This window comes from Camelus dromedarius, chromosome 3 (genome assembly GCF_036321535.1).
Source record: "Camelus dromedarius isolate mCamDro1 chromosome 3, mCamDro1.pat, whole genome shotgun sequence".
NCBI classification, from domain to species: Eukaryota; Metazoa; Chordata; class Mammalia; order Artiodactyla; family Camelidae; genus Camelus; species Camelus dromedarius.
Window position 1 is genome coordinate 105,961,876 of NC_087438.1, and position 12,772 is coordinate 105,974,647.

Here is a 12,772-nt window from a genome sequence, read left to right on the forward strand (position 1 = left end):
ACTCAAGCATCTACAGGGCCGGGCAGGGACCCCGGGCGAGCAAAGCTGTTGGTGTGAGTGGGAGAGTAAGTGGCAACTGAGCCTTTGTGAGGGCTGGAGGGCCGAGAGGGAACGGCGGGGACTGTGGTGAGCTGGGGGAGGGAGCCTCTCTTAAGGGGTGTGACCCCTCAGAAGTGTGGGCCCATGTTGCCAGATATCCTGGCTTTTTAAGAGGATTTTTATGAGACATTTCCCATTTTTAAATGTGGGCAACTCATTCAGAAGACGTAAAACATCATGGCTCAGTTAGGGCCTCCTGTCTGTCTTTCTGTGCAGGCCAACTGCTCAGCAGACATAGGGGCTTAGCAGTCAGAGAGGCAGGGCTTGCCTAGGGTTCCACGATGCGATTGTGCTAGAGCTGAAGCCAGGCCCAGGGCTCCCCACCCCCTCTCAGGGCTCTGCTTCCTGTCTCAGCTGATTTCTGTGTCTATGGACCCCTGACCCTGGGAGGCTGGTTGGGTTTCTGGGAGACAGGGTATGTGCCTGGCTGGGGTGTGGTGGAGGGGTGCCCTGGGGCCCTCCATTCCTGTTCTGAGACCTACTAGAAAAGATGTTCTCTTGGGCGATGCTGTGAGGCACTGAGACGGTGTCCTGGACCATTTGCAGTGACTTCCAGCCTACGATCAATGAGAGCAAATGGGGGTAGGGGTGGAGCAGAGGAGAGACTCCTGGCTACACTATTGGGGCCAGCCATATTCCCAAGGTCAAGTGAGGGTCAACAGACAACACGGGGGGTCACACAGGTTACCTTGGTGCTTGGTCCTCATTAAGCCCTGCCGCTTCTGTTTCCCTCCACCACCCCAGCCAAGTTCATCTCTGCCTGGTTCCCTGAGCAGGTCCAGGCTCTCTGACCCAGTGTCTTCCCCATCCACTCGTTGGAATTCTGCCCATCCTTTTAGGGTCCACCTCCATACACTCTCCAGCCCCCACAGGTGTGGACTCCTAGGGTCTTCGGGGGGCTGGCTCAGCCCTACATCTGCTGAGCTGTGAGCGCAGCCCAGCCTCCACAGGGCACTCACGGTCTTCTCAAACAACCCACTTCCTTCCCATGCAGTTAAGACCCTTATACCACACTCCTTGGACCCCAGAGTGCTTGGGGCAGCAGCAGGCACCATGGGCGGGGCGGGGTGGGGCGGGGCCGGGCGGCACTGCTCAGCCTCACCGACCTGGGTTCATTCCCAGCTCTGCCCCTCCTGGCTGTGTGGCCTTGGAGACCCACAGTGCCAGTTCACAGCTTTGCAGGATGCAGCATCAATCTGAAAGCAGTTTGTTGGTTGTTCTGAGGACAGCCAGCGAAGGGTTAAGAGTCCCAGCCCCTCCAAATTCCACGTGACCCTTCGTTGCTGAGCCTCCCTGTCTGCGTCTGCGGTGGACACTGCTCTCCCGACTCATTTTTTGCTGGTGGCTCATGGAAAGTTTGGCTCCTTGAACTCCAGACCACTCCCTCTGGGGCCCGAGGCCTCGCTGACGCGGGTCCTGCCCTGGAAGGGCGTCCAGGGCCGCCTCCTGCCTCGGAGCACCCCTGCTCTCTCTCCACCCGCCTCACTTCCTGCTGCCTGACCTTCTCCCCCAGGACGGAGCAGCCCGCTCTCTCTGGCCACACGGAGGCCGCCTCCCAGTACCCCCACCCAGGACCACTTTTTATTGGGGGGGAATAAAGCCTTTTCTCACTAAAGTCCACGGCATCCGTGAGCTGCATCCCTGGAGTGTCGTAGCGGGTAGGAGCCCAGGTAATCCGCTGGTCAGAGCCTAATCTCTGCTCCATTGCTCACTGGCTGTGTGAGCAGCTGAATCTACTTCCCCTCTCTAAACCCAGGTGTCCTCTGATGTAAAAGGGGAAGAATAACTCTCCCCTGGCAGGGGATTAAATGAAATAATATAGCTGCTTGATGCATATTTAAAAAAAAGTGATCAGAGTTCTTAGCATAAAACGTGGTGGCAGGTAGAAATTCTCCAGGTGGGATGGTTCTCATGAGCCTGCTGTCCCTTGTACAGATAAAGAAAGGGGCCCAGCTCCTGCTTCCAACCAAGCTAGGGAGAAGGAGGGTGGTGTGCTTGGAGCCAGAGACAGGCCAAGGCAGAGGCCCTTGGCTTGCTGGCACCTTCCAGCTTCATGGCAAGGTGCCTTGGAGGCTAGACCAGCGTCCTCGTCAGTAAGATGAATGGGTCGGGAAGGAAGCTTGTGCCTTGGGGAAGAGCTGTGAGCAGAGGGAGCCCTGTGTCCCCACCTGCCCAATGAAGCCTTTTCCTGGGGACCATGCCATGGAGAGCATCACGGGAGCACCGCCTCTTTGGAGCCATGTTCAGGGATTATCTCCTCTTGCTGGATGGAGTTCATGAGTAGGAGCCAGGGTGGTTTCTCCAGTGAGCTGGGATGCCCTGCCAAACCAGTAGGAGGTGGGGGATGTGGGGTGGGGGAGAGGGGAAGGGGACAGGAATGAAATCCTCTGGACCTCAAGCCTTTCTCTGACCTTGACTCTGCTGACCCAGGGTCAGTGTCTCAGAGAGTTTTGGGGCTTGGGGTGGCGGGAGTCAGGGGCAGGGGAGGGGCCGATGGTCAATATTGATCTAGCTGAGTCAGGGGAGCAGGATGGGGAAGCGGGAAGCCTGGGGTGGGGCCTGCTGATAACTGGATCCTCTAGCTCCCAGCGTGACTGTGGGAACCAGGGAAGGGGGGTGCTCAAATTCCCAAACTGGGTCCTTTCTAAAACTATGGCTGCCTGGAGCCTTGCCCAGCCCTAATGTTTCCTATTCCCTGAGGGTGCAGCCTGAAACATCTGTATTTTTAGCAAACTCCCTGGGTGATTCTGAGCAGCGGGCCCAGTTCCCGTATTTGGGGACCACAGGTTCACCCCTGTTGTAATATGAGGAAACTGAGGTCAAGAGAGGGAAAGTAACTCACCCAAGGTAACAATGGGCGAGAATGATGATAATCTTCCACCCCTTTTTGGGGGGGAAGGGATAGTCCACTTGTAGATAACTCCATCTACCCCCGCTGTGGCCCAGGGCCCTGGAAGGGATGCCTGCCCAGAGGGAAGTGGCCTCTGAGACCTTGGCAGGCCCAGGTGGAGAAGGGAGGGTGGGGCTTATCCTAGGAGGAAGGACGAGGAGAGGGGGCCATTCCCACAGGTCTGGACCTGCCCCACCTTGCCCTATTCAAACACTCCCTGCACCTGCTGGGGGATGTTCCCTAGAAGACTTACTATGGCCTGGGTCTGGGGAAAGCCACTGGCATTGCTGGGACCCACATGTATCCTGGAAAAGCATGCCTCCAGCACGGTGGATTTGGGGCACTCTCTGGCTTCCAACACTTCTGGCCTCTTCTCCCCCACCCCCACCTGACTCACAGTTCTGGGCTCTCAGCCCAGCTCTGGCGTGCACTCTCCCGCCCCCCACCTCAACCTGTTGAGCATCCACACAAATCCTCCCCAGAACTCCCAGTTGCTGCCACGCCCTTCCTGCTGCTTCTTCTGGCTCCAGGGCAACCTTTGCACCTTCAGGTGCAGCCCTCACCCTAGCCTGCCCTGAGTGCTGGTTCTCACCCTCCGGCGTGGCATCAGGGATTCCTGGAGACAAGCGACAGGATAGCTCATCTCTGAGTCCTCCACAGAGCCCAGCTGGCTGCAGCATCCCCTAGCAGGTGTTCCGAGTGGTTACAACTCTGAATCTCACTTCCTTCCCTGTGGCATTTTGGGCAGGTGCCTTCACTTTCTGCACCACAGTCTCCTTGTTCATGGAATGAAGAGAATAGTAGTGCCCAGCAGAGGGGTGAACTGATGGTCACGGGAGCACATAGAAAGGAGGTTGGGTGTGCCTGGCACACCGTGTTAAATGCTCGCCATTGTTATTGCGGAGGTGGGTGGGATGCTCCTGCTCCTGCAGCGTCCACTCCTCTTCACTCCAGCAGCACACATTTGTCAGGGGTCTGCTTGGGGCAAGGATGATGGTACCTGCTGCGTGCATCCTGAGCATGGACAAAATGCTCACCGCCTTCAAAGAGCACACGGTTTGGCAGACACTTGCTCAGGTGACTTCAAATCAGTGAGGTGGGTAGGGGGGTTCTGGAGCCCATAGAGGGATCTAAAGCAGTACGTGCTGGGAGAGAGGGGGGCTTCCCGGAGAAGGTACCGAAGCGGTGTCCTAAAGGGTGCAGAGGTGTTGCTATGCACTGAGCAAGGAATGAGGGAAGCCAGCCCTCTGCAGTGAGTTTTGGGGTAAATGGGCGCTGAGGGGGGTGAAGACTGCAGGTGGAGACAACTAGAGACGAGGCAGCAGCTGGAAGGGACAGGAGTTAAAGAGAGAGGGCTCCTGAGAATCCCAGCCACTGTTTGCTGGCCCTCCAGAGACAGGGAAACCCACACTGGGGCCCTGGAGCACCTAGAGGGAACAGAGCTCTGTGTGCGCAAGTCCTGGCTCTTTGTCTTGCAAGAAGCCTCTTTGCCTTTGAGTCTCATTTTCTTCATCTTCAGAACAGGGCTGTTGTAACTGGGACAAGAATTGTGAAAGCACTTTGTGAACGACAAACAATCATGCTCCTGTGAGATAATAATAGTGCTTTAAGTGGAGTCGGCACTTTTGAGGTCCACTGGGAGCTCCCAGAGCTTGCTTAGTGGGCTCACAGAACCCCGAGCCTCCGTGACTGCTCCTGCCCTGACACCTGCTGGCAAGTGTCTGCAATGGCAGCCCAAGTCTCAAGTCCTTCCTCCTACCCAGGCGGGAGATCCCGGGACACATGAAGGCTGAGGTGCAAGCAGTTCTGGTGCTGACATGCCAGGCTCCAGGGCAAGAGTGCAAATGGAAGCCCTAAGTCCCTCTGAGACCCACCCCCTTGCCCTTTTCAGCAAGGGCCTCACATGTGCAAGGAGCACAACCCCACAGACATGCCCCCTGGCCGCCTCCCATGCCAGCAGCCAGGATAGACCAGGACAGAGAGCGGCTGGTGTGGGAATTCTGGAGCATGGTTGGGACAGGACCTTAAGCTTCAGAAGACACAGCCCCCAGCGCTGTGAAATCAGTCCTCTTTGGTGAAGGAATGGCTTACAATGAGCAACTCATCTGGTTAGCCTGGGACTGCTGGTTTCACACTGGAAATTACTTGTCAGCAAACAGGATGGGTGGCCAGTCACCCTGTCGTGGCCTGAGGGGGCAGAAGCCTCTGCATTACCACCCTGGCTCAGCCTGAGCAGCTTGGGCTCAGGGAACCAAAGCAGCCTCTAATGCGGCAGTGGCCTCCCTTCCCCCCATGGAGCCTCTCACGCCATCCCTCTCTCCAGCCCCAAGGCCCCCACCCCAGGCACTCTGTCTGCAGACAGTCTGTGGGAAGAAGCCCTTCCCCCAACCCCTCTACCGGGGCTCTGAATCCTGGGGGCTTGTCTGTGAGACTGGGTGGAGGAAAGAGAACAGGTGGGGAGGGACTTTTGGAAAAACCGCCTCACTATACAAGGAAACCGAGGCCTGGAGGAGAAGAGCCTTGTCCCTGGCCACTGAGGGAGACTGCTGTTGGCTGTTGGTGGCAACCCATGTCCACCCCTTGCTCTAGTAAGGGCACCTCGTGCGCCTGAGAGGTAGCCAGCCCCATCTCTGGCTCTAAGGCTGGGGCACATGGTCCGAGCATAATCCCACAGTGATTGGCTCAGCCTTGAGCATGTGACCAAGTGGGTCCAATCAGAATGAAGACCTGGGCTTGTATTTCACAACCGGAGAGATCTAGAACAGGAAATACTCTCCCAGGGCCCTGCTTGACGGAGACAGGGAGACAGCGAGGGCACAGAAGTTTGTAGCTATTTATTGCACTGAAAACACCAAGAATAAAACAGACACCCCTTCTTCCCACCCCCAAGCCCAAAATAGCAGAAAGTTTGAGCAGTGGTCATTCAAGTTCACAGCCACGTATTTTTTAAAAAAAGAAAAGAGAGAATTGAAACAAACCCCCAAACAAATAGTAACAAAGAAACCAGCACGGGGAGTCTGGCAAATACATCCCCTAAGGGGTCTCCCCTTGAAGGGAGACAGGAGGCCAGGGGTCAGGATCAGCGCTCGCTGAGCGCACGTCCGGGAGAATGCTTTCCCGTTAACGTGTTTGCATGCTGGAGCCGAGGACTTGTCTTAGGGCTGGATTTTTTGCATCTACAGGATGTCTGACTGTCTGGTGAGGGGGTCGGCTCTGGGCTACTTTGTCTGCCAGTCTCCCCTGCCGGCTGCCTCAGGATCACGCTGGTGCCCTGGCGTCTACACCAGCTGACTGCCCACCCACAGGTGTGGCCTTTACAGTGGGGCCATCTTGGCCTGGGGTAGGGACTGGCCTCTACTTCTCTGGTACCCAGAGAGGGGCACAGTGGACAGGAAGTGTGTCAGCAGGTAAAAGGCAGGACTTTGGTGTCCTCTAGCTCAGCGTCCTCTGGTGGGGAACCGAGGGCCAGAGCAAGGAAAGGACCTGCCCAAGGTCACAGAGTGAGTCTGATCAGAGATGTGAATGGAATCCTAACAACCCCCAAACCATGGCTCTTTCCCCCACAGTCCACTGCGAATCAGCAGCAGACAGGCACCAAAGCGGGGGATGAGGGATGGGCGGGGGAGGGCAGGGGGACTGGCCAGGCCCAGAGAGGAATGGAAGACCAGCCAGTGACTCACCCTGTTGGTTCTCATGGGCGTACTGGGCTTCACCTCACCATCTTATTTGATCCCCACCCCAGCAGCCCTGCAACATAGGCTGGGCGGGAACATTTAACCCTTTGAACGGAGGGGAGGGGAAACTGAGGCTGAAGAAGGACCAGACTTTGCCTTGGTAATAGCAGCAACCCCTCACCTTTGGCTTGGGGATGGCTGTGGGAGCTGGCAGCTCACAAGGGAGGCAGGTGGTTTTGCTGCTGGGATGCTGGGATCACTGGGCCTTACTGGGAAGCCCTCTGGACCTGGGGCAGGTCAAGTGCCCACCCTGGGCCTCGGCAGTAGGGTCTCTGCCAAGGGTGGAGGCCAGTGATCGACCAGTTTGGAGACCAGGAGGGCTGGGCAGCCTCTCTCCTGGCCTGCAGCCCCCGCCCAGCCTGCCTCACCTGTCCCGGGGGCAGCAGCCCTTGCCGACAGAATGAGCCTAGCAGACAGCTTGTGATTGGGGAAAACTCAGAAAGTCCTGGGTCAAACACCCACATCAGTCCTGCTCCACTCAACACCCAGGATTCCCCAGGGGTTTGGGGGAACCAGAGCCTCCTACAAATCCCTGGGGATGTGGCTCTTCCTCCCCTAAAATCCTCCAAGAGGGGACAGTATCTCATGCTGGCAAAACACGGCCACACAGAGGCCAAAAGCACAGAGAGGCAGCAACATAATTCCGAGTCGGACACTGAGAATACAACCTCTTTTTTTTTTTTTTTTTGTCCAAAACATGTAGATTGATTTTGCTGAGTGTTTTTTCCTCTTTTCTTTTTTTTTTTTCAACATACTTACTGCATATAAAGTCATGCAAAGAAAACAGTGCAGACAGTAGATCCTAGTGGACGTGCCAAGGCATTCCACATCAGAGTCAATTCCCAAGGGAAGAGGGAAAGAGAAAGGAAAAGAAAGATATGAACCCATGACTGCAGGAGGAGTTGTGAAGAGTAGAAATTCCAGCGCTGCTTTTGGACCCACATGAAGACACATGCTCGTGAACCCCTCAGAGGTGGCGGGGGGCGCCAGGGGTGGTACACAGATGTGGTGGGAGGAAATCCTGGGAAGCATGGTAGTAAGGACCCCGGTTTGGGAGGCAAGCAAGGAAAAGCCTAGACACTGCCATCCTGACAACCTCCCCTACTCTCTCTGCCCTGATTTGCTGTTTCTTCGTCAGCACCACCATGTGATGCTTCTCCAGTCCTGAAGGGAAACTTGGGTCTGAAATGTCAGAGAGATCCTTTCCCCGGGGCTGAGTCCACCTCCGCCCCAGATAACCACAAGTGACAAAGTCCATCTCAGAGATGACCAAAAAAAAAAAAAAAGGAAAGAAAGAAAAAAACAAAAAGACCTTGAACAGAAAAAACTACCCCTCAACCTCTTCCCACTTTCCTTCCCTACCCAACTGTTCTCACAATAATCTGAGAGGTCTAGTTATTACATAAATATCCATTAACGCGAAATCCATTTACGAAACACACAGAAGTTTGGCTATAAAAAGGCATGCGGTCCAAGTAGAAGTGATACCTAAACGTTGTTTTCTTTTGCCCCCAAAAAGCAATCAGATTCTCTCCTCGGATGTGACGAAGCTGGAATTCCCCGGGCCTGATGGAAGGGTGGAAGGGGCGGTTAGTGCTGGAGGGGACATCAGCAGAAGGAGGAAAGAAATGGGGGCACCCTGAGAGGATCGCGCCCCCCCACACTGAGGGAGGAGGGTCAGCTGCAGACCAGGAGGGCAGGACAGGACGGGAGAAGATCTAGGAAGGCAGTTTGAGGCAGGAGGCTCCTGGCGTCTGCTCCTCTCTTGCCCTCTCCCGCAGGGGAGGTTGGCTCGGGGAGTTGGGGCTTCATCTGCCCTTCCCCAGGAGGCCCAGGAAGAGGAGAGATCAGGGAGAGGGCCAGGCAGATGCCACATTCCTCCTGACTGCGCCCCTCCTCCCCAGCCCCTGAGGGAACACACAGCTGGGCGCTCGGGCCTACAGCCAAGGCAAGACCAGGCCAATGGCAGCTGGGAGGGGGGTCCAGGGACTGGCACCCTGGGCACCCAGGCCTGAGGAAGCCCCTCCCTGGCCGGGGACAGAGAACGAGAGTGACAGGTGGGGATGGGGTGATGTGGCCATTTGCTCTGAAGTCGTGATAGCTTTTGCAAACAGGCAGGTTTTCTTGACACAGGTATGAAGGTGATAGTGATGGCAGCGGGATGGTGTGATTGAGGGAATTCCAGCAAAATCCATGTGGGAGAACCAGCAGCCACATTCCACGGACAAAGAGTGGATCTCTGCGGTACGGTGCCCCCAGCCTGATCCTTCAGCTGTAAGACATGGTATGTGCAGTGGTGATGTGGTGCTTCCTTGAGCAACCACCCTCCCGCACCTCCTTAGAGGGAGTACACGCTGCCTCCTGTGGGTCCCACCCACCTCATGCACCGCCCCCCGCCCCTGCTCCCAGACCTGCAGGCCTGATCTCCCCACTGTGGTCCTCCCACCCCCACCTCACAGCCATCCAGCAGCCAGGTTCCCCAAGGTGTACCACCTCCAGACTGACACCACCCCATTCCTTTAGATGGTCCTAAATGACAGGTGGCAGGAAGGAGAGGCTCTTACTGGGGCAGGACGGAGGGCGCCCCAGATCTGTGGAAGTGGACGATCTGCCATTTGCCATCTCGGCGGTGCCACACGCGGGTCTCCTCTGACTGCGCAGTGCGAGGGATGCCGCCTGCGTCCAGGTACTGCGTGATGCGGATGTAGGCGATGCAGGCTGACTCGTCGCCCATCAGGTGGATGTGGGGGTTCAGGATGGTGGTGTGCACAGGCTTGCTGTTCCGGGACCACACTGGAGGCGGGGATGGGAGGGGGCAGAGGAGTTGCACCCGGGGGGCCTCCTGACTCTCATTTCCTTCACTTCCCCAGCTTTCAGCAACCCCCTCAGCACAGGCACCTCTGCCTGCCTCATTTCCAGAGGAGGGGGGTCTCTGTGACAGGGCTCAGCTACCTGGGAGTCAAGGCAGAACCTGTAGTTGACTAGAGCATATCCCAGCTTAGCTACAGAGGACTGCAAGACAAGCTGAATTCTTCAAACACAGGGAAATGGAATTTTAGAATCACAGTATCTCACCACACACACAGATGAACGTAGAATCAGATGAACTTAGACCAGAGTCTCAACCCAGATCCCTACAGAGGCCAGGCGAGTACATAAGCAAGGGGGCTGAGCTGGGTCTAAGATGCTAAATGACAACTGACCTTTTGTCTCTGGGTCAGGGAGCAATAGGGAGTGGTGGAGACAGGGCACTACGTCCCTTCTACAGAGGTGCCCTGTACGCAGCTTCCCTGGTATTTGCTATGTGAGTAAGTGGGACCCATGTTGCCACACTTTCTGATTTTTCAAGAGAATCCAGAAATCCGGATTTTTACATGTAAGTGCCTCATTTTAAATTATTAGCATCTAATTCAAATTTAAAGCATCATGTAGACCACACGAAACATACATGTAGTCCCGATGTGGCTTGTGGGCCCCTCATTTGCCACCTCTGTTCTCAACGTATAGCATTATGGAAATTTGGAGAATATTAAAATGATAGAATCTTAGAAGCTTGGAATTATAAGGATGGTGCTGGCGGTCATGGGGTGAGTTCATGGAGCTTTCCAGAGGGGAAATGCTTGGCTCTTATAATCACGAGAGAACCGACAAAAGGACTGGAAGCCAGCTCTCTCTACGTGAAACAGGAGCTGTTATTACTATTATCATCATCATCATCTTGGTTCTAGGAACTCTCAATTTCTTCAGCAAGATAAAAACCAAAAGCATAGAAAGACAACAGCCTAGGGAGGGGCTGGACAGGGGTCACCAGGGTCTTGGGCTTCAGAGGAACCCTCGTGCCTCCCTTTAGTGTAGCCCAAATGTAGGTCTGAACCCCATGGAGAGCTGACATTAAATATAGACTGCCCAGCCCCACCCTTGGTGATGCCAGTTCAAGAATCTATAATATTAAAAAGCTCCCTCCCCTTTCTCATCCTCTGGTTCTGATGCCCAGCCAAGTCTGTAAGCCAATGATTTCCTGAAAAACGTAAAATTGTTATTTTTTTTTCAAGGACTACAGAAAGCATCCAATAATATCCACTCCTAAATATTACAGTCAACTATACATAGACTTTGGATAAATGACTCAAAATCACTAAGCCTTAAATACGTTGACTAACAGACTTTTACAATTCTGGTCTCTTGCACAGAGAGAGTGCAGAGCTTTTGCTTTATAGGCTTGGGAGTGACCTCAGAGGTCACCCAGGGGCCCTCCCACAAAGCGCAAGGAGGCCTCCATAAGCATCTTTGACAGCATCCAGGGCTGGAGGCACTCAACACCGTCTGGTTCACTGTATCCCTGAGCAGACCTGGAAACTGAGGTCCAGAGAAACAATCAGACTTATCCAAAGCTGGGCCAGTTTCTGAAAGAAATACAGTAGAACCTAAAAGAAGTCAGTCTCCAGGTGGGACTGAATGAGGACTATCCAGAACAATCCCAAAAGGGACAAACAGAACTTAGCGCTGTTGAGGGCACTGGGCCTTGCTACTGTCGGCAAGAGCTGGGGTCCTGAGAGAGGGCCACCCTAATGTGGTAACTTTTGAACAGACTGTAGGCTTCCCACATCCACCTTCGTGGCTAGGGTAGGAGAAGGGGCCAGGTCCTCCAGCTGGTAAAAGCAGACAGGAGGGTGGGACTTGGCTGAGGGCATGCAGTTACCCTGGGTCTTGCTCTCGTGGGTCCTTTGATGTGACTAGACGTCCAAGCCCAGAGTGCAGGGGGCCGGTGCTATGATGGGCTCGCTGCCTGAATACAGGCCACGGGCTGGCACGGCCTCCCCTGTTTTTTCCCCTTTTGCCATCCCGGAGTCTTTAGAGCCAGCTCCGTTTGGTCTCTGCTCTGTGGGGATTGCGTTCACTCTGGGGAACCAGCGCCCCCTAGAGGACAGGCCAGTATAGAGATGGCCGCCATGATCAGCTAGGGAGCTCCAGGGTGATGGGGACAGTGGGGCCAGCCACCTCTTTTCACATTCAACCTGCATTGCTAGCCTTAGAAAATCAGAGTCTGATTTGTCAAAGGAAAAATGCAGCTTCCTTCTTCACAGCTATTTTGGGGGTGCTCTTGAGCCCTTATACTAACATGCAGTCAGACCGCGTGAAGGCAGGAGAGGGGTATCCAGTTAGGGGGCATTAATGCCCAGGTGAGAGGGGAGCACGGGAAAGAAGGGGGCGCTGGAGGGAGTCAGGATGGGGTTCTACCACCCGCTTTCTGGGTTCCTTTGGACAAGTCACTTCCCCTCTCTGGACCTCAGTTTCCCCTTCTGTATGATGAAGAGTTGGACTAGGTCCGAATTCAGTCGCTTAAGTACCACCTGTATTTTTACCATCTATGAGTGCCACCTGTGCTTACTTCCTGAACCTATTTCCTTAAATCAATTCACTTCATTAATTTATAATTTATTTTAAAAGAAAAATTACTACCACAATCATTAATGAACAACCAGTCCCACAGAATACAATTTTAATAGTAAGTCCAGTGAAAATGAAATCAAGTTATGTAATCCGAGCTCCATGCTTCTGCCTGCATGGGATCTGAGCCTGAGACTGCTCTCTTTTTGGTAACAAGGTGAATTATAAAGCACTGGATGTTTAAGACAGACTAGCACCAAACTGAGCCTTTCCTCTTGAAGGAGCCAGATGTATTGAGGAGAATTTAGAAAGGGACCAACTTTCTCGCTGTGTGAACCAGTGCTTTTTCCATTGGTGCCCCAAAGCACCAGAAATCACCTAATGTAGCCTCAGCAATACGTGCCTTCCCTCTGGAGGACCCTGGACCACCTCCAGGGCCTTCCTCTGGGTCCTGAGCTGCATGAGTCTAACCTGCACATGCTATGGTTTGTCCTTATCTGACCCCTGGCCAAGGTGAGATGCGGACACAGGCAGAAAGTGCCCTAGGTCAGGCCCAGCCTCAGCCCCCTGACAGCCCCTGGTTGCAAAGCTGCCAAGGTCTCTCCTGCAAAGGAGAAACCCGGGAAGGACAGACATGCGGACAGAGACCTAGACAAACAGG

General features: G+C 54.6%; 1 protein-coding gene across 3 annotated transcripts in view; it reads right to left on the reverse strand.

Annotated features, from left to right (window-relative positions):
- Positions 1-7,431: 7,431 nt before the first annotated feature.
- The window catches only part of CAMK2A (calcium/calmodulin dependent protein kinase II alpha), a 60,649-nt gene continuing 55,308 nt past the window's right edge, over positions 7,432-12,772 (reverse strand). For 2 of the 3 annotated variants that reach the window (XM_031449336.2, XM_031449338.2), the window contains 2 exons: positions 9,288-9,516; positions 7,432-8,995 (listed from right to left, as the gene is read on the reverse strand). In XM_031449336.2, coding sequence (XP_031305196.1) covers positions 8,992-8,995; positions 9,288-9,516 — 233 coding nt within the window. In that variant the 3' untranslated portion in view covers positions 7,432-8,991. Of the gene's footprint in view, positions 8,996-9,283; positions 9,517-12,772 lie in introns of those variants that run through there. The other variant, XM_064484437.1, reaches the window with a different exon arrangement.